The sequence below is a fragment of the Physcomitrium patens genome, chromosome 20 (assembly GCF_059467195.1).
Source record: "Physcomitrium patens ecotype Gransden chromosome 20, ASM5946719v1, whole genome shotgun sequence".
In the NCBI taxonomy this organism is placed as follows: Eukaryota; Viridiplantae; Streptophyta; class Bryopsida; order Funariales; family Funariaceae; genus Physcomitrium; species Physcomitrium patens.
In genome coordinates this window covers 8,975,621-8,997,628 of record NC_143429.1, presented here as the reverse complement: position 1 = coordinate 8,997,628, position 22,008 = coordinate 8,975,621, and the positions used below count along the sequence as shown (strand labels likewise).

The 22,008-nt window shown below is 37.0% G+C and overlaps 2 protein-coding genes across 3 annotated transcripts; both read left to right on the top strand.

Moving 5' to 3' along the window:
• Positions 1–742: 742 nt before the first annotated feature.
• On the top strand, positions 743–2,923 carry LOC149987287 (uncharacterized). The gene is made up of 2 exons (XM_090245089.1): positions 743–2,253; positions 2,411–2,923. Exon 1 carries the CDS (start codon positions 743–745, stop codon positions 1,319–1,321), a length of 579 nt encoding a protein of 192 aa, XP_090101215.1. The 3' UTR covers positions 1,322–2,253; positions 2,411–2,923.
• Positions 2,924–4,273: 1,350 nt separating this feature from the next.
• Positions 4,274–9,257, top strand: LOC112273692 (uncharacterized). 2 transcript variants are annotated; one of them, XM_024502772.3, is made up of 5 exons: positions 4,274–6,396; positions 6,962–7,038; positions 7,238–7,277; positions 7,586–7,968; positions 8,249–9,257. In XM_024502772.3, exons 1-5 carry the CDS (start codon positions 6,108–6,110, stop codon positions 8,795–8,797), a joined length of 1,338 nt encoding a protein of 445 aa, XP_024358540.1. In that variant the 5' UTR covers positions 4,274–6,107; the 3' UTR covers positions 8,798–9,257. The 2 variants fall into 2 exon arrangements, with proteins under 2 accessions (XP_024358540.1, XP_024358541.1); XM_024502773.3 differs by having other exon boundaries at positions 5,899–6,396; positions 7,811–7,968.
• The last annotated feature ends 12,751 nt before the right edge of the window (positions 9,258–22,008 follow it).

Genomic DNA, 22,008 nt, shown 5'->3' with positions numbered 1-22,008 from the left:
TTTAATAAATAAAAAAATCTTCTTAACTTTTCTTTTAAAACAATTAATATGTAATTTGAAATATGTACACTAGAAATATTAACAAATTTATTGATTGGAATAAAAGAAAAAAACAAAATAAATATGTCAAGTAAGTAGTACATTGTGGTGGCAACAGCAAAATCCATGGTAACATTAATAATATGCTAATTATAATAAATTTATAATAGTAACAATAATAATAAAATTTTATCATATTTCGATTCTTTTCTACTAACCATAAGGATAATGGTTACATCAAAGACTTATGTGAAAAACATTCAAATAGATTAGAAAATATAAATAAAATAGAATGAATTAGAACTTGGTTAGTTATGTTTCAACATGTGAAAAGGTAGAATATAATTGCTTTATCAAAAGAATATTTTATAATAATGTATGCATGCATTTTAACTTCATTTTTGCAACCAACATTTCAAAGTCATATAGAAACATATATTTAAAAAACAATTATGTGAGTGCACAATTAAACCAACCAATATCTTGAGTCATGCTTTAAATGCAATATTGGACATACAAAAAGTTTCATGCGTATAAAGCAGAGTAAACCTTCAGACAGATTTAAAATTACTTTAAATACCACAGTGCATGTACAATAATTTGAATCCAAAACCAAATTAGGAAAAAGATAAAGCAAGAAGAGAGATTGCATGAAATACCTGTTGTTGATACAGCACAACCTCAAAGCACCTACACAGCTGGAATGCAGGTTCCGGATCCTCCTCTGCCAGAGAAAAGCATGCAAGGCATGAAAAGCAGAAGGAAAATGGGGAACAACAGGGAACAGGGACCAGCCAAGCCAAGCAAGCGGAGCCCACGACGACTGAAGACGGCGAGGGACGGGGAAGTGGTGGCATGGTCGGAGGAGGACGACGGCGAGGGTAGGGCTGAGGAGGACGACGGCGAGGGTAGGGCTGAGGAGGACGACGGCGAGGACGAGGAGGAGGATGCGGAGGAGGAGGCGGAGCAGAAGGGACGCACGGCACCACCACCACCATCAGAAGGAAGAGGAAGAGGAACAGCAACTGCGGAGACAGAGACAGCGACCAGCAGCTCAGGCAGAAGAGCCAGGGCCGGGCCGGGTCGGGTCGAGAGGAAGGAGCAACGGGCACGGGTTTGGGCAGGGGAAGGAGGCAGGCACGGGCAAGGAGCCAATCCCCCTCCGGCGCCTCGATCGAGGAGGCTCCGTGCTGCTGCTTCTGCATTGATGAAGGTCAATCACCGTACGAAGAAGAGCCATCCACTGGTTTCCTTCCTCGCACGGAATCAGACTTTCTCGTGATCGCCCCTCTTACGCCCCCGTTCACCGCGGTGATCGCACCACTCAATGGCCATTGCCCAGCTGTGGCGTGTTTGTGAGTGTGTGTGTGTGGGTTTGTGTTCCTCATTTTGCTCGTCTCTGCCGCTTGTTTTGGGTGATCGACGACCAGGTGTTGTCCTCTGTTGTACAACTCCACGAGACCTAGCGGCTCATTATTGGCACAGATCACGGGCAAACTCAGATAAGGAATTTACTTGGCTACTGTATCTCTGTCTGGGTTGGAACTTTGAAAGAAAGTAATGTCCTGATCGCTTCCTGGACGACTCTTCCTTCTCCACACACATGTGCACAGGAGCCCCCAGAATGCGGGCAGAAGGACGAAGAAAGTCATAAATAGGAAATTAGAAGTAAGATTTTCTCCTGCAAGTCGGAATGGGTGGAAGACCCAGGTTCTGTCAGGTCAAGTGGCAGCAGTGTTTGTGCAGCTACAGAGATCATGCATTGCTTCTTCCTCCTGTCAGAGTGCTGCAAGTACTGTTGCGGCCAGATCTATCCCTCTCAGTACAAAAAAACAATTTACCGCGTGATGATGAGGATCGGGAGCTGGTGATGGTGAAGAATCGTTTGGAAGTGGAAGAGTGGAGGATGATGAAGGATTAGGCTTGTGGCTCGATTGAGCTGTTGTGTGTGTGCGTTGGGAGGGAACTGGAAAGAATGTCGAATGGTGTGTAAAAGTAAGGTTACAATGATACCGTAATGATGCAAGGCGGATGACTGTCTTACACGACTCGCAACATGCGTACTTGCGCCGAGTCCGATCTAGCGGCATCGCCATCAGAATCATCCCATTTATGATTCATTCATCAGGTCTTTGTGTCCTAATCCTCTAGTACATTACATCACCACTCTCCCAGTTGGTCACAAGTCCTCGTTCCCCATCTTATAGCCAGCAGGTCAGAATGCCAACCTCCTTGTTGCAGCAACAATATATTTGTTAGGTGAAATATTTGCCTCCAGGGTCTTCTGCTCTTCTTTCACGAGTCTCAGAGCTCAGGTTTTAAAGAGGGAAAAAGGAAAAAAAGTGGTAAATTAAAGAAAACCGCTTTGCAGGTGAGAGAGGACCCTCCCTCTGGACACAGCTACCACCCAAAGGCAAGACCAAGGAACGTAGGAGCAGAATAAGGGGTGGAGGAGAAAAGAGACAAAAATCTTATTGCAACACAAAGAATATATGAAGGGAGACAAGGATTTAAAATATTAAGTGCTGCAGCGATCACCAAAGCTTGCATAAATTAAGGGAATGAGAAAGCGATGGGCCAGGGCAGGTCAGAAAGAAACCTATAAATAATGCGGGAGAATCGAATAATTATGCTAGAATATAGAAGCGTGAGCTAGAGAACCCAAATAATGTCGTTTGGGTTGGTCTGGGCAGGTGGATGTTGAAACCCCGCGGCAAGGAGAACGCAACAAGCAGAGAACGACGGAATCTGTCACGCGGCAGGCTGAGTTTAGATTCCACTGTGGGCGCTTTTCAGAACTCTGCTTAAACCAGCAGAGTGGAGAGAGATGCCATTCAAGTACATGAACAATTTGGTGTTTACGTGGAATAAAAACCCTAAAGCATTTGATTGGTCTTTGAAAAACCGGCAGTGGATACCTCCGTGGTACACTCTGGTCGTAAAAACTGGAAGGTCAATGATGCAGCACTTGTGACTGCGTCAAACGTGTTGTCTCTGCTGTGAATTGAAGCATCTCCCAGACACAGATTAGAGCATCGCAGCGGCTATCATTAGAACTCCCTCCCTATTTAGGAGAGTCGGAGCTACTTACTGTGCAGCGCATATTGCAACGAAGAGTCGCGTTACTAACCAAATCCGTATGTTGAACTTACCAACTAATTTCATGATACTTATCATCACCTTTACAGGCAGTATATGCTTCGGCAGTTTCTGGTCATGTTCCGGCGCCTAATGTCTGGGAGGAAGAATTTCGAACTTGGATTCTCTTATTGGTCCACAGCTACTTGTGTTGCACGACACGAAGAATAGCTGTTGGTTTTAGACAAAATGATGGTGATGTTCAATAGTGTTCTTTTTTAGGCCTTTGAAGTCTTCTGCGAATCAATATTGAAGCTGAACACGTCATGACTAATGAGGGCTTAGATCAACCGACGTCCCTTGTGACGAACATGTGTACTAAATTTTTTAAAGCAGCTGTATTTATTCTTTACCATTTTTTGATGAATCGGTTTTCATTGGAAAATAAAAAAAAAGTGCATTTGACTGAAGTGAAGGATTCATCATTTCAGATGAAATAACGGAAAGTCTAATGATTTCTTTGAAACTGAAACTAAGAATTTCAAATTTATGTCATCTTAAGTGGCATAATTGAAATCGCAGCTCCGACTTTCCTAATAAATGCTTTTACAAATGGCTTAACCATATTATTATTATTATTATTATTATTATTTCATGCATCACCAAACACAGATATAATACATATAGCCCTTACAGTGAATCTCAACCAGCATTTATTTATTTATTATGTCCAGATGAACCTGTTTCTTGTTTACTTTTGCTTAACTCATCTCAAATAAGAGTCGGAGCTTATACTCTGAATCAATGAAAGATGATGTGTTGGGGTTCAACATATATCATGACTTGAAATCACTTTCTCTAAACATTCTGTTGCACTGTGTGTCTTACTAGTGCGAAGGCTGAACAAATAATGGTAATTTTAGAATCGAAAAATCCTGTAAATGTAAAGATGAAAAAAACCTTAAGAACTATTGAGCAGCTTCGTTTTGGTTGTGTCTCATTCAAAACATGGAACCGAAGATTCTGTAGATATTCAAAGTTTTTTACTTCATCTCAGATGTATGGATTACTATCGACCTAAACATGAATGGCTCTCCTTTCTTCGAGGGGCACTATATGATCCCTGTTCACAATGCGTGCTGCAAAGGTTTGTCACCCTCTACTGGGTTTTGCAGAGTCTAGAGAAGAAGGAGAAGAAGATGAAGATGGTGTAGATGAAGCTAGGTTCCTTGTTTCCATTGATTGAGGAAAAGAGGAGAAACCATGGTAGGGCCGGACAGGTTGTACTCAGGTCAAAATGGTGTCAGGTTTCTGCACCAGGGCCGTGGACAACTTTAGGAGAAGACGCTTAGAAAGGCGCGTAGTGGGGTCATCTACGAGGACATGTCTGAGACCTGGACATCCCCGGGACTCAAAAGAGAGGAGAAAAACTCTCTGAAACCTCTTCCCTCCATTTCGCTGTTAAATCGCCAACATGTCCTTGGCTTTCGAGTAGGTTCCTTGCACGTTTTGTTCTTCATCATTCTGTTGGACACAAATACCCAGTCAGACTCTAGGAGCTGATCGTTGTCGAATTACTGGAGATCACCGCCTCTTGCTCTGGTCCTTGAAACGCCTGCAAGAGGAAATCGCAACACTGTTGAGTCCTGTGTATGCAACGAAGCTACTCTTCACTGTTACGGCAATCTCCGTTTCTGCACTAGCCGATCCCCATACGTAATAAGCAGTTGTTTTGTCTCTAGTGTGCGGGTGCTTTACGGCTTCCAATCTGTTTCTTCCGGTGAAGTAGAATTGTTTACAATATCATTATGGATTTCACATCACCGGGGTTGATGTTCGCGTCCTCCAGCTTTATTCAGCCGCATGTGCAAGTTCCCAAGAGATTGGATGACTGCCGCGTAATCAGGTATATGAGCGGAGGGAGGTAACGGCGCGACTAGAGCTTCTAGAATCGTTGCAAAAACGGGCTCGACTGAATCAGAACAGCCGCCCGATGCTGTCTTCGCATTCAGTGGAGGTCATAGCGAAGGGAACGTTTACTCGGACTCGATCCTATTCCTATTCGAAGAACTTGTCGGTCCTTTGAGGAGCCATAAGCATGTGAGGCAAAATACCTTGATATCGACCCTCTTCAAAAAGTATGATATTGAACCCTTCTTAGACACTCAAGCACAGTGGCTGGGGGGGGGGGTGGGGGTGTGGGGTTCTTTACTTGCACGCTATAGAACCGCCCTTCTAGAGGTTAGCAGCTTCAAGCGTATACGATATCTTCTGGTATGACTCAGAACAAAGGAGGAACGGATCCAGACTTGCTCGTAGTTTCCTATCCCTAGAATCACACGAAGCAAGCATACGGGAAGGTAACTGATGTCTACAGATTGACATCCACGCGATGACGGCTGCGCATTCTGCCCGAAGCAGAGGTGCACTTAATAGATCGTCGTCGCTGCTGTGAAGATATCCCCCTTCACTCTATCCGGTCGCGGGCTTACGCCATCGACTTCGGACATCCACCAAAAATAGTTTTCGAGTGTCGGAAAGAAACTTTTTTTGTTATTGGTGAGTGCTAGTGGTGGAGCTTGCCACCGCTTTTTAAAACCCAGCAATCTCTTTGTGCTTTTTCATCAAGAACGATTGCGTCTAGGTTACGACGGTGCTGCGTGCTTCTGCTAACTTCGAATGGAAATCAAGCATGCTTTCTAGGCCTCCTTACCGATTCCGTGACATCTCCATTCTGAGGTAGCGATCAAAACACACACCCAGTTTGTGTGTGAGTGGCAGGCGGCGTGGAGTTACGCAGGCATCGTGAGTGACTAGCTCTGATTAATGGGAGCCAGAACTAGGCTAGTGGTGTTATTCAATCACTGGCAGCCTGTAACAAAGCGTAGAAGCACAGGCACCGGATATTATCGAGGAAGTAGATTGTGACACATTTTTAAGTGTAAGTGAAGACGAGCTGCTGTATGCTATAACAGCTCACGCCCACCCGCATGGATTTTCTCGGAAAACAGAGTTTCGACGGTACCGAGGAAGATAGAGACTTGGATGGTGGTGCTAGAACTGGAGCCAGCCTTCGAGGTTCGTCAGATGATTTATCATCAGAGAGCAACACAACTTCTACTACTAACGCTCAGGATCCATCGTCCAATGTTGCGAAGAAGCTTGGCAGCCGAGGGAAAGTTCGGCAATACGTGCGCTCCAGATTACCCAGGTTAAGGTGGACAGCGGACCTGCATCGCTGCTTTGTGGTTGCCGTTGAGAGGCTCGGTGGACAAGAGAGTAAGTGCATGCTGGACGCCCTGCCCTCCTCCGCAACTCTGTTGATCAGAAAGCACAGACTAATTTCCTTTTCCTTTGTTGATAAAACCTGGAGGGTTTTAAGATTTTTGAACAGATGGACGCTCTAGTTAGCACTGGCTGTCTTCGTGCTCTTCACGTCGAGTACGAGCTTGTGGATATCGTTATTTGGAGATGAAACTATCGAATAGCGGTTGAATAAGTGATCAATGCTAAGAGCACGCATAGTCGAACCTTGTCTTCTGTACATCAATCAACTCAGATGAAGCTCCCATCTTTTCCTGCTTGCTTTGTCAGTAACAAATGAAGAAAAAGTGCACCTTCCAAACTTATATCACGTTGCCGTAGTTGATTGGCTTCATATTGAAAACGTTAGTCAGTTCGCTGTCCTGGATACCAGGGTTTGCGAAGTGTTTGGTTATGATTGCAGGTCAAGCACATGCAGCACGATTAGTACAGCTTGGACCTTTATTACATTTTACTGTGGGTCTGAATCGCTTTGGTATACACTGACACTGTTTCGCGTACTCTTGTCAATGTGAGTCAGAGGCAACTCCAAAGATGGTACTGCAGCTCATGGATGTGAAAGGTCTGACCATCGCCCATGTCAAAAGCCACCTTCAGGTTTGCGCAGACCCATCCAAGTCCTGCACTTGGATGCGTTGAACCGATTACTACAATGAATATTAGTGTGAATTTATTTGTTTCCTTTTTTTTTTTTTTTTTTTTTTTTTTGTAATTTTTTTGCGACCGCAACTGGGAGTGTCTATTCCGGTTACGATTTTCCCCTATGCTGATGGAGTGGAACTCAACAATCTTGCAGATGTACAGGAGTCTAAAGAACGATGAAAGCGTTCAATCTGGTTGGTTATCTGAAACTGATCAAGTTGTTTCCATGATCAATTGATCAATCTTGATGTTTACTGATCTATTCAACTCTGACACTGCCACGCAACAAATAATATAATCGTAGTTGATCTTGGGTCAAACTAGGCCAGAGACTTCAAACCGGACAAACGTATTTGCCACCGCCGCACGTAATGCTGGTCCCAAACTGTCTGATTTTTTGGTTAACACTCTTCGTTATTGATGCCCAAATGGTTCTCAAAGAGTTCAATGGTTGTACATTCATTGCGACTGAAGAGCTCTTTGTTTGCTAATCTTGTACCAGATCTGTGCAACTGGAGAGGGGGACAGTTACAGCATCACAGTGATCGTTGGCTTCAGTCCACTTTAGGGTATAATAGAATTAGTAAACCGCTTATCCTTGAGCAGTCAACGAATAAACCTAAAGGCCTAAGCTCCGCAAATGAGATACTGGAGACGGAGTGGCAGATGTACAAACAAGAGTCCGATTCACGAATAGCTTTGATGATGTTAATGGAGGGACGTGCAGGAAATCCAACTGTTGCGTCTCCCTCACCGACGGTTGATTCCCGACCTCCTACCCAGCTAATGAAGCATCTAGATGGTGCTGGTGATGCTGGAATAGACAGTCCAAGTCTTCGAGGCGACTGGCATTATCTATTGGAGACCGACTTCAAGAAGCAGCAGGTGGGAAATGATGTTCTTCTTAATTTTCCTTCACAAATTCCCATTAATAGCAATTAATTTACAAATAATGTCCATGTTCTAAAGATGTTTTTCTCCATTTTGTTGCACGTAAGCTGTAAATACATACGATCTAAGAATTGGACATAGTATAGATTAGATAATCTTAATTTTGAAACATAATTAAATGCCTGCATGTATTGCCGAAAGCTTTGCTGGTCCACTGAAGGAAGGCTTAACAACATATATAATATCTGAGCTTACCACGGATTTATTATTTCAGGAAACGGACGATGATCATTTTGGACAACCATTTCCTGGATCAGTTTCGAGGTCCCTGGATAGTGCCTCAAATTATAATAAAATTTACAACAGATTCATAGGAAATGCAGTCAACGAACGGTCACATGACCTGTTCTGGCCAAAAGCGCAACGACCCTCAAAGCACATTACAGTGGATCGGTACAGATACGAGCACGATGACGAGAGCAACTGGAGACAAGATGCTAACTCGACAGAGCCTGACAGTTTACTCTCACTATCACACTTGCATTCACGACCAAGCTTGTCCACAACGAGTCAGAAAAGTATTATCCTTAATCATCGAAGTACATCTGTGGCGACGGAGCAAGTGTCTTTTGTTGATTTTTTGTCGTCATCCCAGAGCAGGAATACTGAGCAAGTGGCTACCCCAGCGGATGGGCTCGGGCTAGATTTGACCATGTCTACTGGATCAGCTATTGAGGATCCAGAAGAAGTGTCATTGAGTTTTCAGCGCAACAAAGTTGAGGAGCTGGACCTTATGTTAGATCTTACAATGTCCACTAGATGACAACAGTTGAGTGTATAGATGTACAACTTGAGTTTACCTGTGATATTGATCCGTAAATCTATCCAGCTAGGTTTTTGTCAATGAGCATAATGTTAGAATTCGAATTATCCTAGTATTCGCGGATTAATTGATCTGCTGGAGTCGGAGAATAATCTTAATCCTTTATTATGATCATTGAACAAGAACACACCGAGGTTGATTCCGTAGGGATGAATCAGGCATAGAACGGTTTCGCTAAAGTTTTGGAGATGGGATTCAGAAACCGAAGTCAACTGTTTAGAAAAGATGAGTTAACGATGTGACCCGGGTCATTAATCCATTCGTAGTGTATATTACACTGTTATAGATCATTTCCACGAGCAATCTGCGGAGAGAATTTTAATTAGGGACTGGAATGAGTGACTTGTTCACCAACCGTGCATAACGTTAAGCGTCAGCTATAGCTGGATGATTCAGCTTCTGTTTCATGCGTCAAGACATTCTTACAAATAATCGTATTCTTGCCTTAGTAGTTCAGAATGGGCACATCGCAGTTATAGTTCTGTTGTCACATTATATCATGTGCAATTCAAACGTCGTCGTGCTCATTGCGCTGGCTTGTGGCGGTAAGCTTTGTTCTGTTAGCAGACTTAGTTCGATTGATTATCTCCTGGTTCAGCATAGCTGTCACTTTTAAGACCCTCACTCTAAAGAGAACTATCCTTCACTCTCCCCGAATACCTATTCCAGCCTAAATCACATGGCTATGATCACTTGGAATTGAAAATTGAACTACCTCATCCTGAGACAGATGAGTTCCTTCAGTTTACCTGTCGATACGCCAACCTCCTCTTTCAGTCCAGGGCACAGCTGACCAGAACTACATGGAAAACGCATTTTTAAAACCCAGACGAGGGCCTGGGCACTGTTTAGCGCTTCCAATAAAAAAAATTGGAATGTAAATATAGATTCCTAGGACCTTGTTTTATACACACACACATATATATATATATATATATATATATATCTATATATATCTATATATATATATATATATCTATATATATCTATATATATATATATATATCTATATATATACATATCTTATCACACAATGGTCCAAAACATGACAGCATGCTACCCAGATCACAGTTATGCAGCTACTGGTTGTGCATGGCACAAGATTGGTCAGGAGGACTACCAACAGTCGAATTCCATGGGCTCATACACTCGATTCCTGGTAAGTTTGGCGACTGCATGCATCATGAGCAGGAGCTGGACATCAAGTACGCGGGGCTGGGAATGCAAGCACCAAGCGGACTACGTTCTCACCCAAATGGCAATCCACAGTTGCTCCTGCGCTTTGCGAAAAGAATTCACTGCAGCGTCATAACTACCATCTAAACTTGTGAATAAAGCCAACCAAGAACTTCCATTTTGGCATATTTGTCCTACAATGGAACATGCTTCACTGCTGTCAAACAAAAACTGGCTGGATACGTGAAGTTCACTACTGTGAGCATCGTGCGTCCAACGAGGTTTTTTTTAAATTGCTTTGGAGTGCAATTTGAAAATTTTCAACGTTGATGAATCACAACATTCAGGAAAAACCTCGAGTGAGTGCGTTGCGTTTACAGATTTGGATAAGTGGGATCAAACTAAACAGTTTATTCTCAAATAATGGTCAATCTTGGTGTAGTTTGACATGTTTGGATTTGATTGCCAAAATGAAATTATAGTATTAATTGAGCTTGAAGTTGATTGACAAAGATGCAATTAGAATTTAGTTTAGTAATTTATCAATTGAGGTCTAAGAATTCACATCCACTGTAAAAGTTAGGCACTTGTTAAAAAATCAATATTAATAAAGGGTGCAATTTATTAAGAAAGTGCTTTATTTGTCATTTTCTTATTTTAGTTTTATACTTATAGGATTTTTTGAAAATACTTCTTTACAACCATAAATTTTTTTAATCAATTACAAAAGTCCACTAAATGATAAAAGGTTCCAAAAATTAATAATAGATTACAAAAAGACTTACAAAGTAATTAAAAGTTTTGCATTGCTCAAAAAAGTTGTGAAGAGGTTTAAAAAATTATAGAAACTTATAAAGGATTATGTAAGATATAGAAAGGTTGTACATACTTTCCAAAAATTATAGAACCTTTGAAAAGGCTATCAAAATTTTTGGAAGGTAATAAAAGCCTATGTATAATTTTCAAAACGTTCAACACCAACATAAAAAAATACATGCATATTTCATGTAATTTAAAATGTTGATGTTAAAAAATTTAAGATAGAATTTCAATCTGCTATTGTTGAAGAATTAAAAAGTGATGACTTAGTAATTTTCAACTTACATTAGATAAAAAGAAATAATCCACTCCCTTTTTCAACATGTACGTTGTTTTTGTCCAAAACATTCTGCCAGAAAAGTAAAAATATCTTGTGAGCACTTTGTTTTGTTTTGTTTTGTTTTTTTTTTTAATTTTTATTTTATTTAGTAGAAAATAAGATGATGTGAAATACTTCAGAATTGGAAGGGTGTAGGACATCCCATTTTTTGTTTTAGACCAAAGTAACCATAGCTCCACAATTCTAAGATATGAGTATGTTGTTCCACTTTGCAATTCGGAGTTGTTACGTTCCTTGAAGAAAAGTTCAACAACACTGTGTTAGTTTGTGTATTTTATTCCAAGCACACGATTAATATGGAGATCAGAAAGAAAAAGAATCGTCCATATAATTGTAGATTACAATTGTGGCGCACTGTGACAATGCTGTAAATAGTTCCGACTATTCCACAACCGCCCCAAGAATCACCTCTCAAGCCGCTCCTGTTCCCACTGCTTCCTTTGTGAAATGCCTACAGTTTTGCATTGGCTGGGGTTGATAAAATTGAGCCAAGTCTTCACTACTTCTGAGTTGTACTCTTGAAGGGGAGCTAAAGTCCAATGCCGGAAAGTAATCGACGCAAGGCATTAACTTTCACAGCGGGGGGCTGGCGGGTCTTGGGGCGGTAGGTCAAGGGATCTGAATCCAGCCAAAATAGTTGTTTCTAGTGTTCACACCAAGTTCCAATGTTGACCCCAGGGGGCAGGAACCAGAAAATTGACATCAGCAGTGGGAGAGTTGACTGGACAGAATGGCATAAGTAAAAACAATTAGAATAGAGGGACCAGCTTGCTGAGTCCTGACTAATCGAAAATAATGCGCGTGGTCGAGTCCGTGGATTGCGGTGAGGGAGTGGTCCCGAGGAACATGAGTGAAATGCCACGCCATCGGCGCTCACAAAGATGGGGAATCAACTTCACTTTCTTCTATTTTTCCTGTCCTCCTTCGTCCTCCTCTTCATCCTCCTGATTTCCTCTTCCTTCGGAGCAGAAACATATTCGTGTGTGAGTTCGTTGTTAGCTGTTCCCGCAGCAGCAGCACGTGTTCCCTCTGTGGTGACCACTTGACATTCATTCACATTCCCCCATGTCCTCCGAACCATCTGCTCTGCATTTCTTTTTCCTCCTCTCCTCCGTACACCATCTCCAAGGCCTCATGATGAACGATCCTGAGACATTTACATGTATTTATAAGCTGTATTTATATAATAGTCAGGAGTGAGCACAGGCGACTTCTCAGATTAAACATGAAACTGGGACTCAAAATCGTCGCCTTATCTTCCTATGACTCCAGGTGCTATATCATTGTTGTCACCAACACCGTGGAACACCCGCTAATTAGCTGGTGCCTGTGATGAACCCATACTGGAGAGATGGAACGAGTGTGAGGGTTCAAAAACGATGTCTGCAGGGTCTCCGAGATCGCTCGCTCGCATGGAAGCGATGCCGTAAGGAGCTTCTGGGTGAAGGATTCTGCTGCAGTACCCCAGTTGAGACACAGCACGGTTTGTGGATATTTAGTCGTGAATGCGAAGATGTCGATGGAGCAATTTTTGCCGGTGTTCACGTTTTGTTTCTTCAAGCTGCATTTATACTCTACCGTAAGCAGATTGTAGACATCGCAACAAGTACCATGGGTATCTCTATCTCTTCACTCTAATGCAAATATTAATGAGAGCAGTAGCTTTAGTGTAGTAAGCAACTTGCATATGTTTACGAAAGGAGATTTCTCTGCAACTCCTCTTCATTTAATATCATTAGCAGCTCTTGATATATCTTCGATTAATATTCCAACACATTCCAACACATGTTTTTGTTTCTCTACATTCCTTCCTTGTGAAGTCTATCTCATGAAGATCTTTGTACAAGTGGAGGCCAGAGATAAGTTCCAAATCTTTAATTTGTAAAATTAAACTCAAACATCACCTGAATCTACTTTGCAGCTTGAATCAAATGAAGATGGTAGCTGAAGGGTAGAGGGAATTTTATCATATAGCAGTGAAGATGGGAATGTGGTGGGCACACCATAATGATAGTGCTTAAAATCTACTTCAATATTCTCGGCAAACTCTGAGTACAAGAAATGAGGTTTATTACTTCTCTACTAGCCCAAAATTGTCTATATCTTTGTCATGATGTACAATCCTAGGTGTTACATGAACTATGAGTGTAAAATTTACTCCTAACTCAATTACAAGCTGGCTTCAACTAAGAGTTGCTTATAATGGTTGGTGTGGAGTTAAAGTAGCAAAAACAAGAATAAAAGAAGCAAAACACAAAACAAGTGGAATAAGTGCAATCAAGCAATTGTACACTACAAAACTAGCCACAGTCTGTTTATAGAGTTTTTTATCCAGTAAAAATTAAAATTAAAAATATTTTAATATATATATATATATATATATATATATATCTTTTCAATGGTATAAAAAACATGTAAATCTGAATGACTATGAGTAAGTTATGAAGGTTTGAAAAATAATAAGTAAATAAATAAAAAATTAAGTAAATAATTTTACCTCAAGGACAACTTACTTAAGAGATTAGGAGTTCGAGCCTCACCAAGGCTCACAAGTAGTGTATATTGGTTCCTAAGAGAGGTCACAAGGCCTTAGTCTTATCTTCCTAACTACCTTCAAGGTGATACAACCTATATGGAACTTGTGCACCTTCCTTCTTATAATGACTACACTAACTACTAATCCTCCTATTTTCTACTAGTAAATTCCATAATTTTACATTTTTGACTTCACCACAGTGTTTAAAAATATCAAATTAGCCTGAGAGTCTATTTTGGCCTTCAAATCTTACTCCATTTCTTCATAATGGCTTTCGAAGTGGTAAAATTCATTTTTACGAAAGTCTTAAAAATTGCTCTAAAAATTCCTAAAAAATTCTAAATAAATTTTAAATAAATTCTAAAAATTTCTATAATATCTTTATAATATTAAAATAAATTTGAAGGTATATTTTATTACCTTGATGATTTTTTATAGTAATAAAATCAATTTAAATCCACTATAAATCTTACTTTGTATATAAATAATTAAAAATGACATAAGATTCTTTCTCATACTTCTTCTAACTACCAAACAATATTTATAGTTTTTTATAATTAATTAATATACCTATATATATATAGATAAAAGGTCAATATAGACATTGATCTTAATAACTAATATTCACTAATCAATAATAAATAAAAATCCTAAATTAACTAAAATAATTACCTTCAAGACTTATTAAGATTCTATTTATTCTCTATTAATACTATTTTTCTTTATTTAATATTTTCTAAGCACATCTTCACCTAAAAATTATATTTTTGGCACTCTACATGCATATTTTTGTTCTAAAATAATTAATGAGTCAATTTGATGATTCACACATGGCAACCATCTGGGAAAACTTACAAAAGAGAAGAACCTAGAATAGACCTTTGAAAATGCTATTGAATAAAAAGAGGCTTTGTCTATGGAAGGTTTTAATAACTACCAATACATGAATAAGTGAGTTGCTACTAATCTAAGAGAATTAAAATAAATTTTATTTTATAGATTTAAACAAAAAAAATAGAGGAAACTCAAATCTAACCTTTAAAAAACTAAAGATTTTAGAAAAAAATAAAACCAAGGCTAAGGATTAAAAAGGTGGTATCTTGGGACTCCTCCTCAACATGAGAGGATTTTAGTATTAAGCCTTTAATGCCTACATATCCATTGAGTGTGCAATGTTGGTCTTTCTTGCACTAATATTAGCTCATTGGGATAGCTTATTTTTCCAACTAGATTTGAACTTGGAACATTCACTTGACAACCTCTCACATGATCAATTTTTCTACCTCCTTTGAATGTTTATTAAGACACATACTTACAAAGCTTAATATATATATATATATATATATATATATATTTTGGCCACTCAAAAATTACAAGAGTCTAATCAAGTATTCTTTTCCTTCACTTAGAATATATATATATTTTTTTGTTTTGTTTTGTTTTTTTTTTGAGTGAAAGAATTAAATAGAAAAAAAGATAAGATAAATGAGTAAAATAATAGCTTGTCTTAAACTCGAATAATTTAGCTTTCTAAATTCTATCTAATCTTGATGATTCATCACTTATAGAGTTGAATGAGGGTGAATTTAAGGATGAGCTATTTGACCATGTATATAATAAAAATCACACTCTATATTCTTTACATCTATTTGCACATTTTTTGGTAGAAAAATCTTCTCCATTGAGTATTTGTAGCTAAACTAAATGTTTGAAAAGACTTCTTTAACCAAATAGGGGCCTAACCATATGGCATCAAATTTTCTTGGAAAGTCTAATCTCCTAGCATCTTGTAAGAGGACCAACATGTCAAGCTTTAAGGTTCTAACCTTGTGTCATTTGTCAAAGGCAAGTTTTCTTCTTCTTTAAATTGCCTTTGTATGTTGAACACTTTGTCTTTTGGCTTTATATAGACTTTTTAATTATTTCAATCTATCAATTAAAGATTGTTTAGTTGACAATCTTTTTTTCAAGGCAATACAAAGGAGAGGAATTTCAAACTCAATTGGTAAAATTTCTTCTATCCCATAAACTAAGAAAAAAAGAGTTGCTTGGGTTGTCACTTTAAATGTCATTCTATAGGACCATAAAGCTGTAGGAAGCTTTGTATCTTAATCTAGTTTGGATGTTGTCACTATTTTCTTGAGAATATTAATCAAAATTTAATTAATCCTTTCGTATGTTGATTGGTTTGAGGGTGATAAAGGATAGTTTTTCTATGATCAATTTTAAATCAATTGATTAAGTCTTCTATTACTTCGTTTAAGAAATGCTTGTCCCTATCACTAATTAAAATTTTTGGACATCCAAATGTAGTGATGATTTGTTCATAGAGGAATTTTGCAGCGTATTTGGCATTATTGGTTTTAACTGCATTTATCTCAATCCACTTGCTCAAGTATTTGATTGCTACTACTATATATTTCATACGACTAGTAGAATTCGGATGAATCTCTCTAATATAATCAATTCTCTATTTCTCAAAGGAAATTAAAAGTAGGGATACATGAAAAGGAAGTCTCATCCTTAAATCATTCATAGTATATTGTTGACATGCATCACATGTCTTCATATATCTATAGGCATCTTGAAATAATGTGAGCCAATAAGGATTTTTAGCTAGCTCTAAGGATTTTTTGATCAGTTAAGATTCTTGAAAAATGCCTCCTAAATATACTATTATAACATGTCAATAGAATAGTAGAAATTTCTTTGTCCATCACTTACCTCCTTAACATCTTGTCAATTCCATATCTATATAATTTGTTGCCAATTATGGCAAAGTATCTACCATTGATTTTTACATTTCTACATTCTATTTTAGAAAGATGAAAAAGTAAGGCTTAGATTTTGAAAAACTTAGAAATTAATTCATATCAAGTGAGAATAGTTGAAACAATAAAAAAAAGTTTCATCTGTTAAGGTGTTATCAATTAGGGCTTCACCAATTTTTTTTGATAATCTAAATAAATGATCTACTTGCTTGTGCATCTTTCCAAGCTTACATTCTAATGTATAATCAAATTCTTCTAGTAGAAGCATCCATCTTGCAAGTCTACTACTCAAATCTACCTTATTAACCACGTATTTGATTGCCATGTGGTCTACAAAAAATACTATCTGGTTTAAGAAAAAGTAATGCCTAAACTTCTTAACAAAAAAAACCATGGCCAAGCATTTCCATTTCGTGGTAGTATAATTCATTTTTGTACAATTCAATTGCCTACTTGCAAAAGCTATGGAATAGTCTTTGCATTTCTCTCTATTTGCTTGACATAAGGTGCTTCCTATTGCTATGGATGAAGCATCACAAAACACATGGAAGGGCAATGACCAATTTGGTAGTCTCAAGATGGAGCAGGTATTAAGTTTCTCTTTAAGGATATCAAATGCCTCTTGGCATTTTTTACTCCATTCAAACTTCATTTCTTTTTGTATTAATTGAGTTATTGGCATAAAAAGTATAGCATAGTCTTGTATGACTTCCCAATACCATCCTATGTGTCCCAAAGTCCTTTGTACGTCTTTTACTATAAAAGGAGGTTTTAATCCTATAATAACTTTGACATTTTTTAGATCTGATTCTCTATTCTTTTTTGATATCACATATCTTAGTAAAACTCCTTTTTCAATTGTTAGGAATATTTTGTTAGGATTTAGTGTAATTTTAGTTCTTCTACACCTTTAAAGACTAGTCCTTATACAATCTTGATGTATTTTCTTAGGAGACTAAGTGCTAAAATTATCAATGAATACTATCATTGATTTGTGTAATAAATTTAAGAAAGCATATGAAATTGCTCTTTGAAATGTTGTAGGAGTATTACAAAGTCCAAAAGGCATGACCACATAAATAAAGGTGCCTTAAGGTGTAGTAAAGACTATATTTTGGTGATACTCTAGGATTATAGAAATTTAATTATATCTCAAATATCCATCCATAAATGTATATAATTCATATCTAACTACTTCTTTCAGGATGGTATTGTTATGGACACATACATTTACCTCAATAATTACTTATATGATTAGGTAGAAGTAAGTAAATATAGATTAATTTCATAAAGTCTTCTAAAGAAGCTTCCTAGAAGCTTTGTAGACACGATGTCATATTGTAAATGCTTATAGTATGTAAAAATTAGTTAGAACATATAATATGTTGATAAGTCTTGGTGTATGTTAGAATGGTTAATATATTAATTTAAAAAAAGTAGATTTAAGAAACTTTATTTTGAATTTTATCTTTTTAATTATAGTATTTCAAAAAAAATTATAGAACCTTAATATTAGTATGAAGCCTTGAGAGGAGATTAGAGCCTAAAGAAGAAATTCTTAACTAATAGGAGGCTTATTGGGAGGGATGAAAGCAAGGCATGGTTGGATGAAGGCAAAGAATGGAGTTCTTCATTCCTATTGGTCGAAGGCCATGCCCAATGCGCTTCAAGGAGGCTGCCCAAGGCCTTATTAGGGATTAGGGTTTCTCTTTTGAAGTCATTCGAGCTTTGGAGGCTAGTGTCAGTAAGTTCAGGGTTTTGGGTATAATTTGGATGAAGAGTTTGTATGATTTCGAGTTTTTGTGAAGGAGATATAGGTGTTCAAAGTTAAGGTGTCAAATTTGTTTCTACTTTCACTCTTTGAAGCATAACATATGCGTACGGAGAACAATGAAAGATCAACAACTAGAAATAAAAGAGAACACTTTCTTCGCTACATTTTATATACATTGTTTGATGAATTCCAAGTCTAGATGAAGGAGTTATAGGGCATTGAAGACAGCACATATAATTCAAAGGTAGTAAGTCAGTCATTTTGTTGATAGTAATGGTTGGAGCCATATCTTGAGTTTCTAGACGAATTTTTAGCTTAAAATTTCTATAAGTATGAGTTATTAGGTTAAAAAGCTATAGATCAAAATTTCATGGTATTTGAGTACTTATTTTGTAAGATATGAAGAAAATAGCATGCGGATGTATGTAAGCTAGGGTTTAAAGCTACTATTAGGATTTTAGTGATATTTCAAGATCCGTAATAAATTTGTAGTTGAATATTTTTGTGATAGCTTTTGAAAGTATATCAGTACTTTATGTAAAATTTAGTGTTGTTTGGATGGTCCGATTGTGAGATATGAACTGTTGAAGTTTGAAAAACATTTTTCATAAGGATATATAAGGTTTTAAGATACTTTATCATACATTTGGGTGTTTTTTTTTGTACTTGGCTTATGTACTAATGTAATTGTCCTAAAAGGAAAAATATTATATATATAAACTTAATACTTTTATATCTTAGACTTGATTGAACATTTAGTAGCAACTAGAAGTCCAATACTTTCTTGAGGCAAATTCTCTCTACTGCCACAGTGGTTTTGACTTTAGATGTGTTCATAGGTTAAAAACTTGGCCAATAAGCTAACCACATATTGATAGCTTGTAGAACAAGTTAACTTCATGTAATAGCTTGAAAAACAAGCTAACTGTGTGGTGCATATATAGATAACTTACCTTGCAAGTTAAGACACATGGCTAGCAAAGTCAACACATTTTGGAGGTCCAAAAGGACATTGCTACATAGCTCTTAATTATAAGTATATAAGGAGGCAAGAGTGAAGCCTTCTTCACTCTTATCAATGCCTTTCTAGTCTTTAGTCTTGTTTTAATACTTTTTAGTATTTTTATTTTTGGCAATAGTTATTCTAATTTGATATTACATCACCTTTTGAATGACTTTTTAGTTCTTTTTAGTGACACAAGAGTATATTGAAGATTGTCTTTCTTTGAGATTCATGTCCTTAATAGATATTTATAAATAAAAAGAAGAAGTAATCTTTTTAGGTATACTTGTTCAACTTCCTAAAATCTATATACACTCGTAATTTTCTATTCTTCTTTTTAACTAATACCATTGATGAGATCCAATTTGTAATTTCTATGAGTTGAATAAATCTAACTTGGAGGAGTTTTTTTAATTCGGCTTTGATAATTAATTGTAAATTGAGATTCATTCTTCTTTTCTTCTTTTTTATGGAAATTGAATTAAGAAGAAATAGAATACGATGGTGGACTATTTTGAGAGGTATGCCCTTAAGCTCTTTGTAGGACCAAGCAAATACATCTCTATATTCTATGATTAGTGATTTATAACTTGTCAATTCATCCTCTTTCAATTGAATTCCCACTTTGATGAGTTTTGGATCTTCATTCTCTAAAGATACATCCATTAATTTATTGTCAAGGTTGTGCACATGAGATTGTTTTATGGAACCTCTATACCAATCATTTGATATTGATGGATAGATGCCTATATCATTTCCAGCCATAAGACCATTAGAAGTTTGTTTAAATTGAATAAGAAGACTAAGGTCAAATTCTTCAATTATGTCTTCTAATTCTTTGCCTTAAGTGCCATCAAAGTTCATCCCAAAGACGTCTAAAATTTTTATGTCATCTACTAAGGTTGCTAAATTAACTTCTTTTTATATTTTTGCCATGTAACAAATTTGAAACAAGATCAGATTATCTCAAAGACCTAAGATTCTTCTATTCCACAACAACATAAAATCTCATTACAAAATAAGACAAAATAGATCAGAATAGAATTGAATGGAACTACATAGAATAAGACATGAAAGACACTTGAGTTGATAGAAGCAGGATAAAATAAAACTGAAAAAAAAAATACAAAATCAAACTTTACTGAGAGAAAGAGTCTAAAGCCATACCTGACCAAATACTCCAAAAGGCCCTAGCTAGTCATATTTATATCGTGTCCTACCACCTTGGACTTTCTAGAATTTTTCTAGGTAGTGAATCCCACCTAGATAACCACCTAAAATTCCTTTTTTAGAAGGTTCTATAATAGGCCCTACCTAGATAACCATCCTAAACTTTTTTTAGAGGGTTTTATAATGGACCCTATTTAGATAACCATCCTAAGATTTTTTTAGAAGATTCCATGATAGGCTCCTCTTAAATAACCATCATAAATTCTTCTAAAATGTTCTATGATGGATCCTACTTGGTTCACTAATTTAATCTGAATTCTAGAAACTTCTTTAGTTTTAACTATCTACATAATTATCTTTTCTCCCCTCTATTATAATTAATTTCTCTCTATTCATATAGAACGTCCTTGTTTTACTCTCAATGGTATCTCCAAATTGTCTCTTGGCAATGAATGAAATTTTGTGTAGGTTCTCACATTGCATCATGAATGGAATAACCTTTTCAAAGAAATTTTTCTTAAAGTTGTAGATGTCCCTACCACAATAAAGGTAGCGATGCTCTAAAATGCTATCTACTTCATATTTTTGTTGGTCATCAACTATAATTCGTAGTAGTGGTGGTTAGTATCAATGTAGAAAGTACTTTGGCTTGGTATGAAATTCCTTCACTTAGAAAATATAGAAGACTGGATGAACTTGAATATGTGGTAGAAGCTTGAGGTAGTATGCAACATCAAAAATTATTGGAGAAATGCAGAAAGGTCCAAGCCACCAAGGTGCTAGTTTACGGATTTGGGTTGATGTAGCAAGTGGCAAGTTGAAGTTGGAAAATAACACTCGATTATCCTACCAAAAAGTCTTGTATTTTCAATGATTATCTACATACTACTTTTGTCAATTATGTGTAATAAAAAAGGAGTGCCATGCTTCTTATAAGCCTGTTGTAAGTCATTGTATAAATTCTTTCATTGTGACATTGTTGGTGTCAATGAAATAATAGAGAGTTATTGGCATAATAGGATGTTGATTGGTATGAAGAAAAAATGGTGAATGTCTGGTATTTGCTTGAATACTATTATTATAAGTAAACTTTAAGGACATCAAATATTCATTCCAATCATTATGATGAACTGCCACAAATATCCATAGAATATTTTCAAAGGTCCAAATTGTATGCTTTGTTTGTCCATTTGTTTGAAGACAAAAGGCTATAGATATGGCAAGTCATGTAATTAGTAGCTTGAACAAGGCTTACCAAAAACTTCTCGTGAAAAGTGGATCTTAATTTGAAAAGATGACATGAGGTAATCCATAGTGACAAAAGATGGTATCAAAAAAGACTCGTGCAAGCATTGAGGCATCAATATTTGAGCGCATCACTGCCAAGTGAAGTTGTTTTGAGAGTTGATGTCATACTGTAATTGCTTATAGTATGTAAAAATTAATTAGAACATATAATATGTTCATAAGTCTTGGTATATGTTAGAATGGTTAATGGATAAATTTAAAGAGAGTATATTTAAGAAACTTTATTTTGAATTTTATATTTTTTAATTATAGCA